This window comes from Nipponia nippon, unplaced genomic scaffold, assembly GCF_047370975.1.
Source record: "Nipponia nippon isolate SJK-2023a ecotype South Korea unplaced genomic scaffold, ASM4737097v1 scaffold_2, whole genome shotgun sequence".
Lineage (NCBI taxonomy): Eukaryota > Metazoa > Chordata > Aves > Pelecaniformes > Threskiornithidae > Nipponia > Nipponia nippon.
In genome coordinates, this window is record NW_028262336.1 from 109,440,693 (window position 1) to 109,464,031 (window position 23,339).

At 43.0% G+C, this 23,339-nt stretch overlaps 1 protein-coding gene across 20 annotated transcripts in view; it reads right to left on the reverse strand.

Annotated features, from left to right (window-relative positions):
• CDK8 (cyclin dependent kinase 8) overlaps nucleotides 1–21,925 on the reverse strand; it is an 88,144-nt gene extending 66,219 nt beyond the window's left edge. For 11 of the 20 annotated variants that reach the window (XR_015704763.1, XR_015704764.1, XR_015704765.1 and 8 more), the window contains exon 1: nucleotides 21,591–21,925. Coding sequence is in view for 8 of the 20 variants with exons in the window: in XM_087757740.1 (XP_087613866.1) it covers nucleotides 21,591–21,718 (128 nt within the window). In the remaining 12 variants the exon portion in view is untranslated. The remainder of the gene's footprint in view (nucleotides 1–21,590) is intronic. The other 9 variants (XM_087757749.1, XM_087757746.1, XM_087757741.1 and 6 more) reach the window with 6 other exon arrangements.
• Nucleotides 21,926–23,339: the final 1,414 nt, after the last annotated feature.

Here is a 23,339-nt window from a genome sequence, read left to right on the forward strand (position 1 = left end):
GAGGAGGCTAAGGAGGGATCCTACCGCTGCCTTCAGCTAGCTAATGGTGGGGTACAGGGAAGGAGCCAGACTCTTCTTGGAGGTGCCCAGCAGACTGATGAGAGGCAGCAGTCAAATGGCAAAAAGAGAAATTCCCATTAGATATCATGAAGAAAAAAATGTGGGTAGTCAAAAAGCAGAAGAGATTTGCTAGAACTCTTCATGCTCAGAGATATTTAAAACTCAGCTGGATAGGAACCTGAGCAGCCTAAGCTAATTTCAAAGTTGGTCCTGCTTTGAGTAGAGGTCGAGCCAGGTGCCTTCTCGAGAGCCCCTTCAACCTAAAGTATTCTATGTGGGATCGTGAGATAAGATAACAACTACTTTGTTGAGGATTCACCTGAGACTGTAAGTAGTTTCACAGCTGTGCAGTACATTTATTATGCATTTTCAAGACACACAGCTAATTCGTAATACCGGTTTCCAAGTCTGACAACATTTCCAAAACTTAGCTAGAAAAGAGAGCTATTTTGGATGCACACGTACATAACTTTGAGGACCACTTACTACAGAGAAATTTAAAACTTCTCACCTTTTCAATATAATTTAGATTAGTGTGAGGACACAACTTTGAATTTCATCTCTTATTGGAATAGTGAACTTTCTTAATTCAATATTTAGAGTTTGTTCTAGTATTTACGATGTGTGCAATGCTAACTGCCTCTTAAGAAAGGAAGTCATTCTATGGCTTGGTGTAAAACTAAAGCAATGCACAGATGTTGCTACTTGCAAACATGCTAAAAAAGAAACCCAAAGGGTTTTTTTTGTAAAAAAATAATCCTTCAGAATTATATTTGTACTGAATAGTATAAACAGTGGTATCTGAACCTCCAAATCTTAATAAAGCCTGCAGATGATTTGTATGGATGCCACCCAAATCAAGAATAAATTCTTTCTACCCATTGGATTTCAACAGCTTTCACACACAAGATTCCACAAACTTACCCGTGTGCTTTGTGCTTACGCACAGAGAACCACAGAGATGTAACAAAACCCTTTCATCCCTAAAGGAAGTTGACTTTGTCCCCAAAGATCACTGCACCCTGACAAGATCAGTGTATTCTAGAAGTGGACTTACTACAGCACCACACTCGTTTTGGCTGGGATGGAGTTCTTTTTTTCACAGTAGCTCCTATGGGGCTACACTTTGGACCTGTGACCAAAACAAGGCTGATAAAACACCCATGTTTTAGTTATAGCTAAGCAGTGCTTACACAGCATCCAAGTCTTTTCTGCTCTTCAGACTGCCCTACCAGCCAGCAGGCTGGGGGTGCACAAGAAGCTGGGAGGGGGCACAGCCAGGACAGCTGACCCCAACTGACCAAAGGGATGCTCCATACTGTATGATGTCGTCCTCAGCGATAAAAGCTGTGGGTAGAAGAAGGAGGAAGTGTGGGCATTTGGAGTTATGGTGTGTGTCTTCCCAATAAGCATTACATGTGATGGAGCCCTGCTTTCCTGGAGACGGCTGAACATCTGTCTGTCAACGGGAAGCAGTGAATGAATTCTGTATTCTGCTTTGCTTGTGTGCACAGCTTCTGCTTTACCTATTAAAGTGTCTCTATCTCAACCCATGAGTTTTTGCACTTTTACCCTTCCAATTCTCTCTCCCATCCCACTGCAGGGAGCAAGTGGCATGTAGGACTGAGTTGCCTACCAGGGTTAAACCTCAAGCAGCACATCCAAGATACAGCCTCGATAACTGAAGAACACACCAAACTATTAAGTTTACTCAGGTTTATAGTCACAGTCCAACTGGCTGAGACTGAAAAAAGTTTCAAATTGTAAAACATTTAAATGTATGAAACCCAATGGTTATCACTGCATACATTTAAATGTACAAAGCTGGGCAGGTATACCTGGTACACCAGGTACAACAGTTCTGTGAGGATAGCGGGTAGCAGCCAAATAGCAAAAATGATGTGCATCAGCAGAAAATAAATTGTATAGGAAAAAAATTGGTACAAAGGCTGAGAAATTGCATTATAAGCACCTGAATTGACAGAAAGCACATTTTAGGTCAAAACTTTTGTCAAACCAATTAGTACACACAGTAAGTCTGATCACTGACCCTGTACCTTCAGCTAAACCTAAAATAAAGAGCAAAATCTTATAAATCATTCTCTAAAAAAAAATCTGAGCTAACAGTGGTGCAATGATAACCACTTCACCTCTTTGTAATTCCGTTTTTACAAAACCTGCTGGATTTCATACATTTAAATGTTTTACAATTACGTTGATAACAGGAACTGAAAACGAACAGTGAAGTTTTGCACAATAGCTTGCTTTAAGTCAGTGGTTTGCTGCTGAAAGAATCTCATCTTCATCCCTACACACGCTCCTGTCTCTTTGCGCTAGCGCTCAGGAACTCGTTTTCAGATGGAGATGAGCTTATTCAGAGAGTGGAAAAAGTATTTCCAATTTTTTTTCGGTATGCTTTCTGCCACATTATGAGTTGAAATGGCCTGCTGAATGCTCAGATGAGCACTGGAGTTGTCTAAAGGCAGAGAGCAGACATAGCAGAAGCACAGCAGTTTCTGTCTACGTTCAGAATGAAGTTAATCTTCTAACTAGTACTTTCTTTCCACATCAGCTTGAGGCAGTAGCTGCACCTTTCTGCCAAAGGCGGGTGTAAGCGCTACACCTGCTGCAGAAATAATTCTATTCACTAAAAAAGCTCACCATTGCTAAAACAGTAGACTTTTTCAAACTGTAGAACCGATATAAACTAGAATTATGTCATTCAGTTATAGCTGTTTGAGGGTTATTTTACTTATTATATACAATGCATAGAGCATCAGTAAATCATTTCCAAAATGAGATTGTTCTAAGAATACTTAATTTTCCAAGGGCCCCTTGGTGCAGGAGGTTTTTTGTTTGGTTTTGAAAGCAAACAAAAAAGCCACATTTCAGTTATTTTAGCTAAAACAAAGTTGGATGAAGCAAGACCAGAAGATAAACATTAGCTCAAATTACTGCTTCTTCATTTGACTGAATTTAAAAACATTTTGAAAAATGGGGTAGTCCTATAACATGGGTTAAACCTACAGAAAATAGGTTAACATTATCTTCCCTATTATAAACTGCCTGCTACACAACCAAAGCATTACTATTTTTAAAAATTCAGATTTATCCAAGCCCAGAGTATTTAAATGTATTTACAACCAGCTTAAAGCTTATCCCATCATAGATTCTAGCTTGTTCCTTTCACAGAAGAAATCTGCCAAAAAATCAGATAAAAACCCAGATTCTGTCATGAAAGCCTCTTATATATTAATAAATAAGAAAGGATCATGAATAATGCAACCCAGACAGAAAAGCTGGGAGTCCGAGCTACTTTGTTGAGGATTTTAGCTCAAAAGCATAGTTCACAACTATTCTCTCCTCTACAAAGTTTCCCGTAAAGAATTTCCAGGAACAGGTAAAGAGAATAAAGAGCAGTTGGTACTACTTAATCTGCAGACAAAGATAAATACAGTTCATAAAGTAGTGTGACTTCTTATATATCTGTGGATGCCACCACAAGCAGTGCCTTGCACCTGTTCTAACTCAGTATGTGCTTTACAGTCTCACACACTTTTGTAACAGTGCTTACTCCCAAAGGGGAAATTTCAGACTGTTTCCATATTCCTACAGTAATAAGTGTTGTCTACTTCTTCTCTAACTTCAAACATGAGATATGCAAGAAAAATATGAATCAAAAAAATGCATGGAAGCATGTTTAAAAAAATATGTAGCAACCAACTGTCTAGAATCAGCTACAGCTGGATCAGCAAACAATACGGCACCCCTCCATACCAGAGCTCCATGCACAACCAGGAGCGGAGCTGTGTGGGCACACAGATTTCCGAATGACCCGAGGCGGTGGCCGGGAAGCGGCAGCAGCCAGCACGCTCCCCTGCCACCACCACCAACCACCTTGGCAGTCAGTGCTGCTCTAGACCCACACGGTAGCAGTGCAACCCCTGACGAGCCACGGTCTTCTCCAACAGATACACTGCCAGGGGCACGTCCTCATTTTGTAGGTGTTGCTGATGTGCAGGGACTCTCAAATGATACTGGTATGTAACTATTATCAGGAAGACCGGCTACATCTTGCCTGCTTTCATAGAGAGACTACGACTAAAATAGAATACAATTAGTCTAAGGCAAAAAAAACCAAAACAAAACAAAAACCAAACAACCAACCAAACAAAAACCCATCACATCTTTATCTCCTAAGGTTCCTTTTCCTTTGCTCCTAAAGAGTGCAAGAACAACTACAGATGAACAACACATTGGAAATCCAGGACCCCAAATTTTAATTTCACCTTAAGACAGTAATTCTGGATACCAGATGAAGCAGAAGCGTGTCAGTTGGAAAGCACCACTACATGCTTGCCCGTCTTACTTTACTTCCAAAAGATCTGCTGGACTTAACTGTCAAAGATAGCTGGATGGACCTTTCATAAGATCCAGAGCAAACACTCCTATTAATCAATACAGTCCTTAATTTTATAAAGGCATGTTGTAGATTATAGCTACATCGATCCAAGTTGCAATCAATGTGCTGTATGATCACACAGTAAGTTTTGGTGAGCCTTAGGAAGTGTTTGCCTAGTCATATCATTAAGCTTAAATAAATTGCAAAACTCAGAAGTTGACAGAAACTTCATCTTTAAATTTATTTACCCTGCTGTTCTCTCCTTTTTCTCTTTTTCTTCCAGAGAGGTAACAAAAATATATTACTATCTTAATGCTAGGCAGTGATTATCTTCAAGTTTGTCAGTAATTTCTAGCTGAATTAACATTTAACTTAAAGAAGGACTAATAGATATATCACATTTAAATGTAAATACTAAACAACTTAGCAGAAGACAAAATTTAAAGACTTATCTCTAAGGTAACATTTTAACAAATTTGCATGGTTAGCATTTTTTTCCTTTTAAAGATATGGACATGATGCACAAAAATGCAAACAGGTAGAACAGCACATCCTGAGGCAGGAAAAGAGTCAGTTTGTGCTCTTTCTTTTTGCTATTAGCCCCCCTCCTCAAAAACATACATTTTATCCCGAAAGAAAAGGAATGGTTCAGCGTGACTGTCTTGCTAACACTTTAGTATGCAATTTTTAGATACAGTGTGCTTTAAGACAAAAAAAAAAAAAAACCCTTTACAAAAGGATAGAAGAGTACAAAAAACACAGTTTGTGACTGAAGCACATTTAATGGACTTGGATCTAAATTTACAAGATGTCATGTGAAAATAAAAAGGCATATTACTCACCCAAATGCTAACACAAACAAGGGATTGCAGGGGAAGATGCTCTAACAGAACTGAATTTATTAAAGGTCTAACTCAGGCATTTATTCTTTTTCCATCCCCAAAATACTTACAGGACATGGCAAGATTACTGTGCCAGAACAGCATCATTATTCTTATCAGATAGCAAGGCTTATGCTGACAATATTTTCTACTTCGAAACAAATCCTTCAGCAATCAGACCTTTTCGTGGGTAAAGAAAAGGTCATTTCCACAGCTGGAGGAAAAACCATCAACAGCAAACCAATAAACACTAGGGCTTCTGAGACAGCTGACACTATGTGGTGAATGGCAATTACTGATTCACTTTATTCCTCTTTGATTTTTTTTTTTTTAAATTAACACCTTTCGCCACAACATGTAGTTTGGCAAGAAGTTCAAAGTAACCAAGTAAATTCAATGATACACTGTACCTGTGGTGCTTCTGATCTAGGAATTTGCTGCTGTCAAAAGAAAAGCCTTTTCTTGACATGTCTGCCTTGCTGCTCCTAGCCAGAAAATCCCTCCCCTTACACCAGCTCTGATGCGTGCCACACTCCTCCATATGATTCACCTCCTGCATTCAGCAAAAAGTTATCTTCTTTTTTTTTTTCCTGGGTTAACAATTTCTGTTAGTCTACAGCCGGGTATGATGAGTATCAAAACCACCACCAAAGTTTGTATTAAGAGCAAAAGACAACAAAGGAATGGGTAGACGAGAGAGAGAGGCGGAAGAGAAAAAGCAAGATACTTCACTCCCTGCTTTCTGGTGGTGGTGAAACCATGGGGAGTATGGTTGGCCATAATTTAAAAATAAATAATTAGATATTTAAAAACAAACCAACCCCCTCCCCCCAGCCTTGCAATTAACTCCAGCACCAAAGTTCCACAGAAGCAAGAATCCCTGGGATTTGATTAAGTATCTTCTCCCTTCTCCCACAAAATTGTGATTTGACAGCCAGCCTAAAAACTAAGTTTTAAAACCACAAAATTATGAAGATCGGTCCTATGAGGAGACTAGTTGATGGGCAGCAATACCCCATTCCAGACTCAAAGCTCCATGCTGCTTCATCAAAGCAGCTGTTCTGAAGAGCAAACAACAAACAGGGCTAAAACATTGGTCTAAACGTCAGAAAACCATAATTTCATTGGGTATCTTCTATTTTTAGTACATTTTTCTTCAGTAGTCAAATCTGTGAAATTATTTGGTTTACATGGAGGAAGCAACATATTTGCTGCTTTAAAAAAAATTTTATGATTAGAAGTTTTTTAAGTCACAAATTTGCCTAACAGTCACAAACATACTACTGTAGGAGCTACAGGTTCACAGCTATTTAATAGCTGTTCACAGCTATTTAATAGCCCTTAATGGATTTACCTTTCATAAATTTATCGAGTCACTGAACAACTGTTTCCTATCTTCTCGATGACACTCAGGATTTTAAAGACTCTCGCTGTCCCTCACTCTCACAGATACAAAAGACTCCTCCGTCTGTGGGAAGGACTGAAGGTTTCATACAGACACTGCTCCACATTTCTGAGTATCCTCGTTGGCCTTCCTTAGGTCTATTATACCCTGCCTGGGATAAAGGGATTAGAAATGCCTACAATACTGAAAATAGGATTTACAGCAACAATGACACCGCGCTTTGTGTTCTGCTCCATTGCTAGTAAGTCTTGTGATTCTCTCTGCTTTTTAGCCATTACTTGCACTGAGCTGGCACTTTCACAAAACTCTCATTATAAACTCCAAAATCTTTTTCTTAAGTAATAATAAATTCAGAGGCTACCATTATGTGAGTAAAGAAAGGACCATTTTCCCATACGCATCACTTCAATAAGTATGATATATTATCAGAGAAGGACTTTGTGATATTGAGGGCCAAGCCTTCACAATCAGTCCTTGCCTTCACTATCCCAAGTAACTCTCATCAGCAAAGCTGTTTCCCAACTACTTATGACAAGTGATTTCCAAATAAAACTTTTGAGCAGCACAGATTCCCAAGAGATACCACGAATGACCTCTCGCCATTAATTCGCACCTTTAACTAGCTTCTCTATCCAGAGAAGGACCATCTCCGTGTTCAGCTTAAGCCTTTGGTAGGGGACTTCACGAAATGCCTTTTGGAACTCTAGATAGATTACATCAACTACGTTGCCTTAACCTATATGTTAATTCTGTCAAAGGATTTTAATAGACTTAGGAGTTGTGGAATGTGTTTTATAAGGCTGTTGCCTCTTCAACTTGGCACCTTTCATGTGTCCACTATCTCTGCTCTTAGTTCAGCTTACTAGTTAGTAGTTTCCACTCTTTCAACAACTCGCTTTAAAAACTGATCTCACCACTGCCCCTCTTCCAGTCTTCTATGACTGGGACAATTTAAAGCATTGGGTTATACTTTCTGGTTAATAATTTGCTTATTTCATTCTTGAATGCCTTCAGATTTGTGAACACATCTCATCTGGACAACTGACTGCCCTTCACTTCAGTTTGTTCAAACAGCCCCTTCCCCAAACACTGCAATTTGAGACAGGTCCCCCGATGCACTCCTTTGCCTCCAACTCTGTAAGCTCTTTCCTAATACACAGACAAAAACAGAGCTTTTTTCCTGTTATTATTTCATCATCTCTAGACGCTCCTTCTATAGTTCAGTGGTCTCCTGGTCCTACAGATAGCATTGTGCTACTGATGCATCGGAAGAGAAGGGGGGGAAAGGAAGATTAATTTCATTCCCTTCTCAAGTAGTTTCTCAAGGTTGGGGAGGCATGGGGGGAGCTTGTGTGTGTTTCTGAGGGCTTATATGGGGGGGAGGTTGTCAAGGGGGGCTGTCACACTACATTTCTACATTCAGCCTGCCATCACTTACCTTCTTTTCTACATTCATCATTCACAGAAGACTTAATTTTTCAAAGAACATATTCTTACTCCCAAGGGCTTCCTTTATTCTACTGTTTGGCCATGTCAGATTTTTTTCATTGACAGTTTTACAGGGTGTCCTGATGAGTGATACATCCTCACTGAGAGCCCAGAGAAGCTTCAAAAATGGTTCCCAAGCAGCTTGCAACATTTCACCTTCTTAGCTCTCTTTCAGCTTTAAGAAGCCTCCTCCCATCACCACCACCTCCCCCTCCCTTTTTAACTGAAGTGGTACTTCAAGCAGATTTCTTAACCTTGTACAGATTCAGCATCCCTCCAGGAGCAGTGTACAAACCATGTTTGTCACAGACACCCCTCAGTAGTAACAGTTTGAACTTGCTCTTTCATCCTACTGCAGGCCAAGTCCCAAGTCGATTCTCCCATTGCAGGTGCCCTTGACTAGCTGTTTCAGTAAGCAGCTACTCACTGTCCCGAAGTTGTCTTGGCATCTCTGCCTGACAGAGCATCCACCTAAATGAAATGAGGCTAACGAGCCATTCATTGCCATATTTTCTGCTTTGTAGCCTCTCTGATCTCGCAGAGCATAGGCAAACTAGTCAGGCAGATGGAAATGCAGTCCTAACGCTATTTTTCCCCCCTTACATATACCTAGAATTCTACCCATAGAGCTTTCAGTGTTGCAATAGCTACTCTTTTTTGAGTCTTTTGGTATCTGACACTCATCTGGCAGAGCCATATAAGCTTCCAGTTGAGCTTTTATAAAATTGAATTAACATAACAGTGAATGGCACTGTTAGCACATTTACTTGTGAGAGGTTGTTTTGTTCAACCCTGCTTAAACAGGATTGACGTTCACCCAAAAAGAAAAGAGAGAGTTTGAACGCCAAGCAGTTCAAGTCCAAAAAGTTAGATAAGATTCAAATTACACTCAGGGACAAATTTGCCGCCTTACTGTCTTGAAGTCCACCCAGGCAGAGCTTCCTCCAGTTGCTTTTGTTGTGCTCCATACCTTGACCAGTAGTGCCATGAGAACAACGGAGTTGGTGAAACCTGACTTACCAAGGCTTCGTTGTGGGATTATCCAGTGTCTGAATGCAAACTGTAATTGAAAGCACACCTGCAGCCAGGGCTCCCTCTCACAGGGTAAGGCTATGCCTCTCCCAGAAAACACATCTTGGCCAGAAACAGAAGGTGGAATCAGGGGTTTGCTGCAATTCAGATCCTTTTGTATTCCAAGTTCTCAGCTGCATGTATTATTCGCACAGACAGTAATGAAATGAGTCTTCTTTTTTAGTGCAACTCTCAAGTGTCCTTTATTCAAATGTCAACATCTTGTATGCAAGGTGTTACAAGCACACAGCACAGAGTTTTCCCCAAAAACAGGCAGATTGTTTCAGTGACCTTTAGTTGTGTTCTTCCTTGTTTGCAAAACGTGCATTTTTTCAAGACTAATTTTTATTTTGGATGTTTAGGCTATCATCTGGAGTTGAGAAAATCACTATGTTCTCTCAAACATTTTGTCCTTTAAAGAAAATATCTGCAGCTTTAATCCTGGCTTATAGTTCTTTTCCTGCAAATTCTAAACTGACTGTACAATGTATTTTGCTGTACTACCACTTAACACTCAAGGTTAAGACGCAGTTAAATGGAACCTGTTGCCTAAACAGCAGTATCTTTCTGCTCAAGTATTACATATGATTTTACAAGGACTCTTTGGCATCCTGATCTTCATATGCTTACGTCAGTCTTTCACTAGGATATGCAAAACACATGCAATAGGGCAACATCAGTAGAATTCTCTGTGAAAAAGCAGAATATTGTCTATCCAGTACCTTTCCTATGTAAGCTACTACGGACTTCATACGCTTCTGTACAAAATTAAATATATTTATTCAAATAGCTATTTCTCAAATGGGAAGCCTGCAATACACAAAAGTTAGCACCTAGTTCACAAGTGGCCTTGTACCTAAAGAAAAATTGTAGCTATGAATAAAGCTATGCTGTAATCCCAAATGCGCCATTATAGGGGCTTGACAAGGTCTCGGAAACCACTTGTTGAGCCTGGGAGGAGACAAGAGAGAACAGCAGGCTAGCCAGCCAGAACACAAAACCCTCCTGAATGGTTATCAGCCTGCACGTAGCAGTAACACACAGCAGTACTTGCCAAGCTCGCAAAGAAAAGATGGGGGGGGCAGCGGGGGAGAGAGGAGCATGAGAGTTAGAGCATTGGCGGGATGAAGCCTGAAACTGAAACTTTATTCCCATCCATTCACGCATGGTGGGCTTCTCCACTCTAAACTCAAGACTGCTTTACAGTGGAAGGATACCAAAAAGAAAGCAAGCCTTTTATTAGCAGCAAAGTATCTTTATGCTCCTGCCTCAGCTTCATTGCCTTACTTGAACAAACTCGGATAAATTTTGTCTGTATTGAACCTTAGAGTATTTCCAAGGCTTTAAATTAACAGAGGAGGGTGAACTAATTATCATCATCTACATAAAGTCAGAATCCACAATTCTGAGTATTTTATAACATTAGAAAAGAAACTGCTGGCTTACTTTGTTAATGCTTTAAACAAGCATAAAAGACAGAGCCAATTATATATTGATTAAACATAATGTTCATAGGCTTACTCAGTTTCAAAATGAGAATTTTGAATGATATTTGACATCCCTTTAGCCTGAGCCCTTTTCAAATGTTTAAGATCTGGCAGTTCCTCTTCCCCCAACACATGCCCAGAAAGCACAGCATTTTTACCTCAAATCATTTGAGCTGATCAAATCTAAGTTTCTTCATGGCAGCAGACTGGCAGAAAACATACAGATTATAACTTTTGCAGAACACGTTATTTACCTCATCCTAGGAGAGAGCCCTAGCTGCAAGTATACTTCCAATCTGAATTTGCATTTAGACAGTGGATAATTCCACAATAAATCAAAGAGCCTTGGTGAGGGGAAGAAAAAAAAAAAAATCAGGTTTCATAAATGCCGTTACTCACACCACTACTGTGTGAGCTACAGAAAAATGCAACCAGAACTAGTGCAGCCTGTGTGACTTTAAGGCAGCAAGGCTTCAACTCCATCTTCAATTTTCCAGTATCTCAAAAGCAGCTAGTACCTCAGATCTCTTTATACAAGGACTCTGTACAGCCACAGAGTTCTTTGCGTTTTAACAGTTTCAGAAATGCAGAGGTTATCAGTACATGTAGCTATAAAATTAATATTCTTTTTTTTTTCCCTTATGGTTAAGACATTTCTGATGTTTTTGCAGAAACATTTGAAAGTAGTATTTTCCACAGAACAGTTACCACATGCAGAGATCACAAACAATTTTGTTTAAAATCAGCAAAAAGGTTAAGGAATACATCTGAATATTCATCCACTACAGGTTATTCTTTTAGAATCTGCACTGGCCAGCAAAAGTCTTGCAGAAGTATGAAAGGTGTTAGAGCCTCATCACACTCACCCTTAAAAGCAAGGGAGACACCACCACCCTTTTTATTTAAAAAAACAAACAAACAAAAAAAAAAACCCCAACTTTATCAGATAGGAGGAAACGCTTTCTCAAAATCTGCTTTCAACCTGTTCACTAAAGAACTGCTTCTGCACTGCAAATTACCTGCACTGTGTGTACTTACCACTTGCTTATCTACCTGAACTGTTGTTCTTCAAGTACTTTTCTTCAAATGCACAAAATTACAGAATTAGATTCATCCTTTAATGCTACTATTTTATTCCTGCTCTCAGATGTAAGGGGCTCCTTCCAGGCCAGGTCTAGGGGTTTTTTCCATAATTTCTATCAGGATTCTCAAAACTCAGTGCTGGAAACAAGAGCTGCAAGATCTATCCTCCTGGTCCAGGAGACCTCCAGGACCCGGTTTCCTCACTCACCTCTCCCTCCCTACTCATTCCCTGAGACAGAAACACAATGCTACGCTACACTGATCACTGATTTCAGTCCCAGGAAAGTTTCCAACTCTGTTGTTTTTCACCCTGTCTCCAGATCATGTTAACACAAAGAAGAATCCACTGTCATAGTCTGCACCGATTCTAGCTGTACAAACGGGTGCTTTCCCATGCAGATACTATGCCCTGCAGAGCCTCCCAGCCACCTCCACCTCTCCCCTCACCTTCCCCTGAAGAACAGCTTAGCTCCAGATTCATCTCCTCTTCCTTAACAATGCATAGCCCATAGCATCCACCATTTTTTTCAGGGCACTCAGTAACTGCACATATTCTACACTGCCGTGCCAGAAGCAGACAGCGCAGTATGTTGTTTCTAGCATGCCACTAGACATCTTGGTATCCATAGTTAGCTCATGCTTGTCTTTCACCTCCACCACTTACTCTAGTGCATAACATCACCCCAAGCCCACTCTTCCGGGCACTGTTGATGACTGTATGCAGCCTTCATGTGGGTGGGTGAGGAAATCATAGAATGCTTTGGGATGGAAGAGACCTTTAAAGGCCATCTAGTGCAACCCCCCTGCAATTGGCAGGGACATCTTCAACTAGATCAGGTTGCTCACAGCCCCATCCAGCCTGTTCTTGAATGTTTCCAAGGATGGGGCATCTACCACCTCTCTGGGCAACCCGTTCCAGTGTTTCACTACCCTCATCATGAAAAATTTTTTCATTGTATTTAGTCTAAATCTACCCTTCTTTAGTTTAAAACCATTACCCCTTGTCCTGTCACAGCAGGCCCTGCTAAAAAGTCTGTCCCCATCTTTCTTGCAGACCCCCTTTAAGTATTGAAAGGCTGCAATAAGGCCACCCCACAGCCTTCTCTTCTCCAGGCTGAACAACCCCAGCTCTTTCAGCCTTTTTTCACAGGAGAGGTGCTCCATCCCTCTGATCATTTTTGTGGCCCTCCTCTGGACCCTCTCCAACAGGTCCATGTCCTTCCTGTGCTGGGGACCCCAGAGCTGGACGCAGTGCTCCAGGTGGGGTCTCACCAGAGCGGAGCAGAGGGGCAGAATCACCTCCCTCGACTTGCTGGCCACGCTTCTTTCGATGCAGCCCAGGATACGGTTGGCCTTCTGGGCTGCGAGAGCACATTGCTGGCTCATGTCCAGCTTTTTGTCTGTCAGTACCCCCAAGTCCTTCTCCTCAGGACTGCTCTCAATCCCTTCATCCCCCAGCCTGTATTGATACCGGGGATTGCCCCAACTCAGGTGCAGAACCTTGCACTTGGCCTTGTTGAACCTCATGAGGTTCACACAGGGCCATTTCTCCAGCTTGTCCAGGTCCCTCTGGGTGGCATCCCATCCCTCAGGCGTGTCAACTGCACCGCTCAGCTTGGTGTCATCTGCAAACTCGCTGAGGGTGCACTTGATCCCGCTGTCTATGTCACTGAGAAAGCAATGGAGCAGTCTCTTCTGCCCTGAAGTTCCATCTGATTTTTTCAGAAGTTTGTGAACATAAACAGGTTACAAAACCCCACAGGAATCATTCTCCAAGGTGATTGAAAAATGCAACACGATAGTTCCTAGCATACTGCAGCAGTCTGTCAAAAAAACCTCTTCCTTACTGAGAAGTACATGCATAAGAGCCCATTTTTTGCACATACAAGAGGGGACAATTAAATTAAAGCAAACACAAGTACCAGCTCCCCCCTGCAGTTTGCTTTCAGTCTTGACATTCTGCAGTTATTCATGTTTATCAGTCATTTCCACTTTATTCTTTTGATATTGTTACAGATTAGCTTAATGTGTGCAAAAACTAGGATGGCATTAGGCTTGACACTGGAAATAGGGAGTTTTCTTATGTATGTAAGAGCCTAGAGGGAAAAAGGACTATTTGGGAAGCTTCAACTGTCTGTCTGTAACCAATGTCACTTTTGTTTTAAAAATTTTAACCATTTTTTACACTCTCCAAATAGAACACACTACCAGGCCATTCAGTTATTTATGGCCCTCCCGCCATCCACCCCCAACCAGCATACTTCATACGAGCAGCACTGCGACAAATAACTACCACACTTCTGCTGCTTCCCAGGCAGCCACGAAAGGAAGCGAGACAAGTCCACCTATCACTCATATTACAGACTCTTGTAGGAAAATTCAGATTAACATCACACTTTGAAATTAAAGGATTATCCTCCGGAATTAAGAACTAGAGCCAAGCTTGAAAGACAAGCTGTATGGCAAAAATATAGACAAGGCAAACACTTTCTTCTAAGATGAAAAAACAGCACACCAAGCAAATAGTAAAAACTGAACACAGCACTCATTCTGTCAGCACAGAACAAAGGAGATCCTCTGAGGGGCATGAGGTGTCTCCTTTTGGGCTGGCGTCCAGCACTCCAGTATTACTGCTAAAAAAAAAAAAAGATACTGGTTGCCAACTGTTAGGACCAATACTCATGATCCTCCTTTCCAGTTCTCACTAAACTGATTTTATGTTTAAATCCAAATAATAGATGATTAAAGGAGACTGTACCATTCTGGAACTGGAGCTGTGCTTAAGAGTACTAACCACAGCAGAGGTGGGAAGACAAGAGTCCACGCCAGCAGCCTGTGCACTGCCTCACATGCTCGGTTCATCTAACTACAGCAGCTCAGTCTCCATCCCATGTAATCACAACTTCACTATGATAAGGGTCTGTAGTAGAAAGAAAGAATCCTGTTCCCAAGAAAGCCATTGGGGGGGAGCGGGGTGAAGAAGTATTTTGTTTATAAGATGCTGCTACCCAGACATTTGCAATTGATGTCCTGTTTGCATCGTTCTGCTACTTGTCTATGGAAAATTATTTTGGTGGAAGATGGAAGCATCTCAGTATTAACTGGCTATTCAGAACGATCTGCTTCTATTGCTACTCAGGGACACCAATGAATGACTTATAAGTCAGTAAGTTCAATAAAGAAACCGATTTTTATAACCATTTTGATACTCGCAGTGGCACAACAATCACCCTTTAATGCCAAAATGGACACATCTGGGCTGTACCCTGGAGGTCTTGTGAAGCGCATATCACCATGTTCGCTGTTGTCGCGTACTGTTGGAGTACAACCTTGCCATACACAAATCCGAGCCACTGTCCCTTCTTTATGATTCCATGGTAGTTTCCAAATTTCAGCATAACTAGAACCTATTCTTAAGAAACGAGATCTTTCATAGTTTCTGCTACAGCAGTCTGCAAATTACAGCTCTTCAGATTCCAATGGTAAGAAAGGACATCTCTGTTGTTTTGTGTTGGTTTTTAAAAAAAAAAATCTGTAAGACTTTAAAACAGGAGAATCAAAGGACACCCAAGAGATGGAGTGAACATACTACTACCTCACCTCAAGAGCAGCATTCTCTGATGATGTGCACCTTCTCTATAATCAGCACCCTCAAAAGCTATCCCCTATTCTCTCATGAGAAATGAAGCTCAGCAGTACATGCCCCCATTATTTACATATATTATTCTAATTTATAAATCCAGAACAAAAGCAGATTCAGATCTTTGGTGTTTTGCAACACTATTCTCACACCCTCCTGTCTGCAGTTGTCAAAGGCTTCAGGTAGGAATGAAACACTAACTCACAGCTATGCCAGCTCCACCTTTGCTGTTGGCTATGAAAATACATCAACACATCTGTGACAAGATAACACAAAAAAAAAAAAAATCACACCAAGAAAAGTCCAAGGGCCACAGAAGGACTCACTCAGCTGCACGACCTTAAAAACCTATAGGGCTCGGAGCCACCTAACCAGGGAGAAGGGAAGGCAGCAGATGGGAAGACAGTTACACGAGTGGTTTACCATAAAAAGAAAGAGCACAAGACTTCATGCAATACATCATGCATACCTCATTATGTAGATATAGTTTAATTAGGAACTTTCTAACTACTATGGTAATGGATCCAAAAGAGACTCAGGGCATATATTTTAAGAAGATATTACCACATATTACATACATAAATAAAGTCTGTGGCATTTAGAAATTCCACGCTATTGTTGACAGGAGTCACAAGCCAAATGCTTGCGTGCCGACTCTGCGGCTCCCACCGCCTGCCTGTAATCTGCACCAACTGCTTCAGTTCAAGAGAGTTAAAATCAACACATATGAACATTCAGCCAACCCCCCCCCCCCCATGTCTATTAAATTGAGAGAAGACAAGAGTTGTTCAGAAGTTTATAGTGAAAACTAACAGCATGAACTTCATGGCACAGCTCCTGCAAAGGCTCGATACAGAACTAACCAAGAAGCTGTAAATCCAGATCTGTTGTTTCACTTCTTGCCAAGTAATATTTCGCACTGGACTAATTATCACTATTTGTGGCACTCCCAAACTCAATGTACCTCTCACTAAAAATTTGTTTGATATAAACATTGCCAAAATAAGTGATCTATGATCTGAAGTAACTCAATCAGGACATACTCAGAAACAAACTGGTACTAATCTGGTACCAACCTTATGAAGGGCCAAGTGTTTAAAAAAAACAAACAAAAAACAAAGGTGGGCTCTTCTGCATGTACTGCAGAGCTTGGCCTGATCTGTAACAGAGCAGCCTAAATTCTAGAGCAGAAGAGCACTCAATTTGTTAAGTTAGTCAGGAGTGATTGTTTTTGATAACATTACAGAACAGACACTAAGCTCTTGACTTATCTTCTTCCTTTGACAACAGGTTATGCAGTTTATCTACATTGCATTATTTCCTTACTGTTCACCAAAAAAATTCCATGTCCCCCTCTTCAAATACTGTGAAACAAGAATAGCACCAGCATCTTATACATTACCCAAACCATTCATTATTTTATCTAACTTAAACAGGTTCTGCCTTCTCTTTTTTACCAAGGGAAATACTCCAAATCTCTCAGTTTCTCTTTATACAAAAGTTTTTGAGAGAGAATCATCATCATTCTTGTAATATCCTTTTACCAGTAAGTAGAGACTATGACATATCGTATTAGAAATGAAGCAAACCAGTAGTTTACTGAACATCCACTAGTTTTCCACCATTCTGTTTCTTATACAACTCCTACAGACCCTCAAGGAAAAAAAAGTGGATCTAGATTTGATTGTTTGAAGGGTGCAAGGAAAAGTCCAGCACATAAATGTTGGCTCATTGTTTCAATTACAGTGTGTCAGTATGTCCAAATGAAAGAATCTGTCCATCTACAGCAATACTTCCAACACAAAGCTATAATAGCTGAAATTAAAAAACTCTCCAGCTGCACTTGTGTTTGGGACCTACATCACCTCTCACAGTTTCTGAGAGTGACTAGGAGAGCACTAGCTTGCTTACTGTTGGTTCCCCACCACCAGAGTCTCACTACGTAAGTCTCTTTCTGAGAAATTAAGAAAAGCTTCTGATAAAGCACTGGGGGGTGTTACTATAGTTTGAGATCTTCAATTATATCATTTTTTTGCTGTTGTAATTAAAAAGTTAGATACTGCCCGACAGTGACATTCAATAGTTTCTTATTCTCATCCAAACCACATCCAACAAACAGGAAAAATGAATATTTGGAAGCACTCCAAATTGCCACTGAAACAGTGGCAAGGCAGCCTTGCTCCACGAATAGGCTTCTCTCTCAGGTTTCTGACTGTAGCTGTATCGTAAAAACAGAAGGGAGAGGGGAGTGGAAAAAAGAAAGCAGTGCAAGATCAATCCCATTGAAACTGGATAGCCCTTCGACATTAGCACAGGACCAGCACATGCTGCCAGCACAGAAAGCCCAGCCTGGCAGCTCCAGCAGCCAGGCTTGCACAAGCAGCCCCTAGTGTCCAGCTGCGTCAGTCTGCCTGTACCTGCCACTCTGTTCCTAGTGAGCCTTGAAGGAGTCTGCTCTGGTCCATTAAAAACAAAAAAATAAAAAAATCAAATCTGTATGTTAGTCCAACAAACTAAAAACTGCTGGCATATCTTCCAAGTCTGGCATAAATCAAATCAGTAGGTTTAATATCTGGGTTGAGCAACGCTCCTGAGGGAGCACCCAAAAGGCATGCAAAGCAGCTTTTCTGCAGGAAATAGCTGACATTTTCTGGACAAAAATGAAGTAAACTATCCTACCACCACCAGAGATGAGCAACAGTTTCTTTATCTGAAGACCGACGTTCAACACGCCATGCCTGCGTTCCCTTCCCGGCATCTGCCATTAGAGTCAATTGCCTTCTTGTACACCTTTCTGCTACAAAAATAAACCCCATCAATTCACATAGAGTTTGTTCTAAGCAGGTTTTAAACTCCACTACAGGTACCACACTGATGAAAAAAAAGACAGCACCATTCAATACAAAGCCAGGACAATTCTTTTCAACCACAGAGACCACAAATTTAAAAATATGAGGGATTAAAATAAAAACTTGAGAACAGAATGCAATTTTGCTGCAGGCAATGCAGGAGGTAGAGCTCAGCTGTGATGCCTGACATTGTTACTCAGCTGATTTGATGTTCAGCTGGGTCAAGTTTGGCAGCAAATACGTAAGAAAACCTCCGTGCAGCCATAACTCTAAGACAGACCAGTCAAGACCCCGAGCCTCACCTTGTGGCAAAGGGCACCGCAGGGCTGGACTGCCTTTTTTGTTGGAGCAGGGCACAAAATTCAGGTTACGCCCTCAGTAGAGCACATAGCACAGAACTTCTTTCTCGCTCACTAGAAGGATTCTCACTCCATCAAGATTCCTTTAAGACTGTCCTCCAAAACATTCCCTTGTAGTTTTAATGACATACAATTAACTTCTACAGTTAGGACACGCAGCTGCTATCTAGTTTTGAATTGCCATACTGCACCTCAGAGGCAGCTGTAAAAGCAATCAGGGAAAAAAAAAAGGTGAAGACTGCAGTCATACTAAAGACACTAGCTCCTACTACTCTTAAACTGGATTTTTATCACCAAGGGCTTTAGAACATACATTTGCACAAACTGAATTATGAAAGTTTAGTTCTTTTCTGTGTTTCTTCTATTCATTAGACACCCATATGTAGAAAATGACGTCATTTAAGAAAAAGCTGCCCCAATGCTTTTAACAAAACATTTGAAGAATGGGCCGCAGGACTGCGAAGTACTCTAAAAATCATGATGTATTTTGATAGACTTAAAAGATTTGTGCTATTTAAAATAAGAATTAGAATCATATAACAAAGTTTGCTTTAAATTTATAAGTTTAAGGGAACAAATTATGAAAATTAACTAAAAGATAGCAAACAACTTCATATGTAAAGGAAGTTCAAGCTGTATAAATACTACAAACAAGTCAAAAAGCAGGTTATTCATCCATCAGTATGTACCATTTGGGGAATATTGAAACAATGTAAGAATATTTTTTTCAATATTAGCATATAACAATATACAAACATTGAGCTCTGTTTCATACACTCCCCACTGCAAGATACAACGTCCACACATACGTTACCATAGCTTCAGGAAAATGAAATGTTATTACACGTTTGCTTTTGCAATGTAATTGATTCCTTCGGATAAAGGTATGTAGATGGAACCTTTAACTTCAATCCTAATTCCACCCACATAATTTAAGATCACATAGGTACAAGTACACTATAAGCTACAAAAGCATCTATGGATGTTTCTACTTTAAGCCTTTTAGTGATTGCCTAAGAGCAATTACACAGCATATTTAAAAGAGAAATTTTTCAGAAATCTGGAAGGGAAATGGGAAGTATTAGGGAAAGGGAAGGGAAAGGAGGCACTAAATGAACAATAAGGCAAAAAAAAGGAGACAATATACATTGCTCACCCCCCCCCTTTTTTTTTTTTTACAAACTCTAATCAAATACTGTACCTTGATTTCCCCCGCTCACCAAGAAGAGAGAGGATTTAAAATCATAGACCTTCAAGAACTGAGAAGAAACTCTATTTTAAAGCCACCTTTGAGTAACTATCCATTTTTAAAGCACACAATGCCATTTTTCTGAAATTTCTCAAAATGACACTACCACCAGCAGCTCCATACACACTCTCCCAAACACCATCAAGCAGACTGATGATTTCACCAAAAATATGTTTGAATATATGCTTCCCCAGTATCACATGCTGAATTCCCTACACACTGCTGCAGTCCGACACGCTAAACAGCTGCAAAAAGCCTGACACAAACATTGGAAATGTAGTCGGTATCTTTCACTACCTCAATCTGTTTTTCGTATTAGAGGTCTCCTTATCGGCACAGAAACCAGGGCTGGCTGTACTAGCGAAGTTAGTACCTGCACCTAAGGAGACCTGCGGCAACAGCTTATCACACTCATAGCAGTTTACTCCCCCTCCCAGAAAAAAAAAAAAAAAAATCAGGCAAGATAAGAATTTCTCCTATGAACAATTTGAAGGATCCAAATGTAAAATTTGAGAAGAAAAGAAGCTTAGGAAAAGTTAGCTGACTCATACCAGCAAACAAAATTCACACTGAAGTAACTGTGCTACAATTAATATCAGCATGTTGAAGACACAAACAAGATAAGGTGGGACCAGTCCCATCACAGCCGTTCTGTAGGTAACAGCTAAAGCATTTCCAGAATTAAAGCTTATGTAAACAGAACCAGATCATGTTTCGGCCACAACCGACCACAGCCTGCTTTAAAAGTTTTTTATTTATCAAACATAAAAATAACACCCGGACTTCTAAAACACGTTATTGGAATGACACCATACAGAGCACCACTGCGAGGAGACTGCAGGAGAAAGAATGGCTGTAATTTAAAATTTAGGACCTGTTACAAGAACAGCCCGAGCCTCTCCTGCTTCTTCTGCTCCCTACTTGCTATTGTTCTGCTCTTCAGCAAGTGGTGCCATGTCATGGACGGGGGAAACCTAAATGACAGTTTGCTAGATCTTTCTTTCAAACATTTATGCAAAGAAATGCGTTTGCTCAGGTCCCTCGCACGGACTGGTCACAGGTAAAGCTCTTTTAAGGCATTCTAAAGCCCCGAAAGGGTCAGCAGACTTCGGCTCCTGAAGCAGCCAGCAAGAATACCCAAAATGGTGACTACAAGTAATAAATCAGACAAAAAAAGCACTATAAAAAAAAAAAATCAAACCCTGTTCTACGAAGCTGACGGCCAGGCTGAACGCTGTAAGCGGCTACTCGTGTGTTCACAATGCAAACCCGTTAAGTGAAGCGTTCTCCTCAACTACCTCGTTTTTTCTCCAACCCCCCCGTCCCCGTCCCCAACGGGGCTCCCGCACCACGCCGAGGGGACGGGAGGGCTCAGGGCGACCCGCGGGGACCGAGCTCGGCCCGGAGGGCGAAACGCGGGGTTGAAGCGGGCGGGAGGGCACGGCAGGGCCGGGGAGGGGCGGCGTGGCGGCGGGGGGCCGGGGGCCGCCACCCCCGGGGCAGGGCGGGGGCGGCGGGCCGGGGCCGGGGCCCGGGCGGGGGGCGCGGCCGGGCAGGGGCCCGGGGGGTCGCGGCGATCCGGCGGGGGGCCCGGGGGAGCCCCGCTCCGCACTCACCCGTCCTTCCGCTTGGCTTTGTAGACGTGCCCGTAGGTGCCCCTGCCCACCTTGCAGCCCTCGTACTCGAAGAGGTCCTCCACCCGCTCGCGCTCCCCGGTCAGCTTCACCTTGAAGTCATAGTCCATCTTCGGCGCCCGCCGCGCCGCCCCGAGCCGCCCCCGACAGCCGCGCACCCCGCCGCGCCCCGCCCCGCCGCGACCGGCCGGCGGCGGCAGCAGCAGCAGCAGCTGCAGCAGGAGGAGTTGGCCCCCGAGCCGCCCCGCGGACCATCCAGGGGCGGGCGGGCGGCGGCGGGGCTGCTCCCTTCCCTCCCGAGCCCCGTCCTCCGGCTGCTCCCTCCCCGCCCCGCCAGCTAGCGGCACAACAGCCGGTCTCCCGGGCGGAATACGGCGCCCGCGCCTGGCCGCACTGCCGCAAAGAAACGTCGCAAACCGCGGGCGCCTCCCCGGCCGCGGGCGCGGCGGGCAGCGCACCACGTGGAAGGCGGCGGGCCGCCACCGCCGCCGGAGCCCCGCCCCCGCCCGTCCCGGCATGCCTCGCGGGCGCTGCCGCACGCTGGGAGGCGTGGTGCGGGCGGGAGCGCGGTGCATGCCGGGAGTTGTAGTCTTTCTCGCGCGAGGCACGCTGGGAGGTGTAGTCTTTAGCCGGCGAGGTGTCGCGCTGCCTTCCGGGAGCTGTAGTCCCTGGGCTGGGCCCGGCCCGGCCCGGGGCAGCGGGACCGGTAGCGCCTGTACGTGCGGTCATTCCCGGGACCAGGCCTCCTTCACCGGGCTGCCGGCAACACGGAGCCCCCACTCGCAGGCTGCCCTGGATCAGCCTCCGGGGCTGGGCAGCTGGAGCGGGGGCACGGGGGCTGCGATTGTACCAGGAACAGTGTGGCCAGCAGGAGCAGGGAGGTGATCGTGCCCCTGTACTGGGCACTGGTGAGGCCGCACCTCGAGTACTGTGTTCAGTTTTGGGCCCCTCACTACAAGAAGGACATCGAGGTGCTGGAGCGTGTCCAGAGGAGGGCAACGAAGCTCTTGAAGGGTCTGGAGCACAAGTCTTATGAGGAGCGGCTGAGGGAGCTGGGGTTGTTTAGTCTGGAGAAGAGGAGGCTGAGGGGAGACCTTATTGCTCTCTACAGCTACCTGAAAGGAGGTTGTAGCCAGGTGGGGGTTGGTCTCTTCTCCCAAGTAACAAGCGATAGGACGAGAGGAAACGGCCTCAAGCTGCGCCAGGGGAGGTTTAGGTTGGATATTAGGAAAAACTTCTTCACGGAGAGAGTAGTCAGGCATTAGACCAGGCTGCCCAGAGAAGTGGTGCAATCACAGTCCTTGGAAGTGTTAAAAACCGTGTGGATGTGGTGCTTAGGGACATGGTTTAGAGGTGGACCTGGCAGTTAGGTTAATGGTTGGACTCAATGATCTCAGACGTCTTTTCCAACCTTAGCGATTCTATGATTCTGTGATTCTGTGATCGATGGGCAGTCAGCACAAGCTGCGGTTGTCATCATTACAGCGTTGGTTTCGGTGCACATTGGGGTCCTGGCTTACTCCAGACTGGCAAGGGCAGACAGCGTTCGTCCCTGCCTGCTCCGCCTGCCAGACCACCTGTCAACATCGTTGTAATTAAGATGATTCCACAACTTGGGGTGTAGATGCAGACAGATAGTACAGTGCTGACGAACCTTCCCTGTCTGGCGGCAGAGACAAATCGGGATCACTGTACCCGGTATTCAGCGCAAAAGCGTGACGTGTAGCAAGG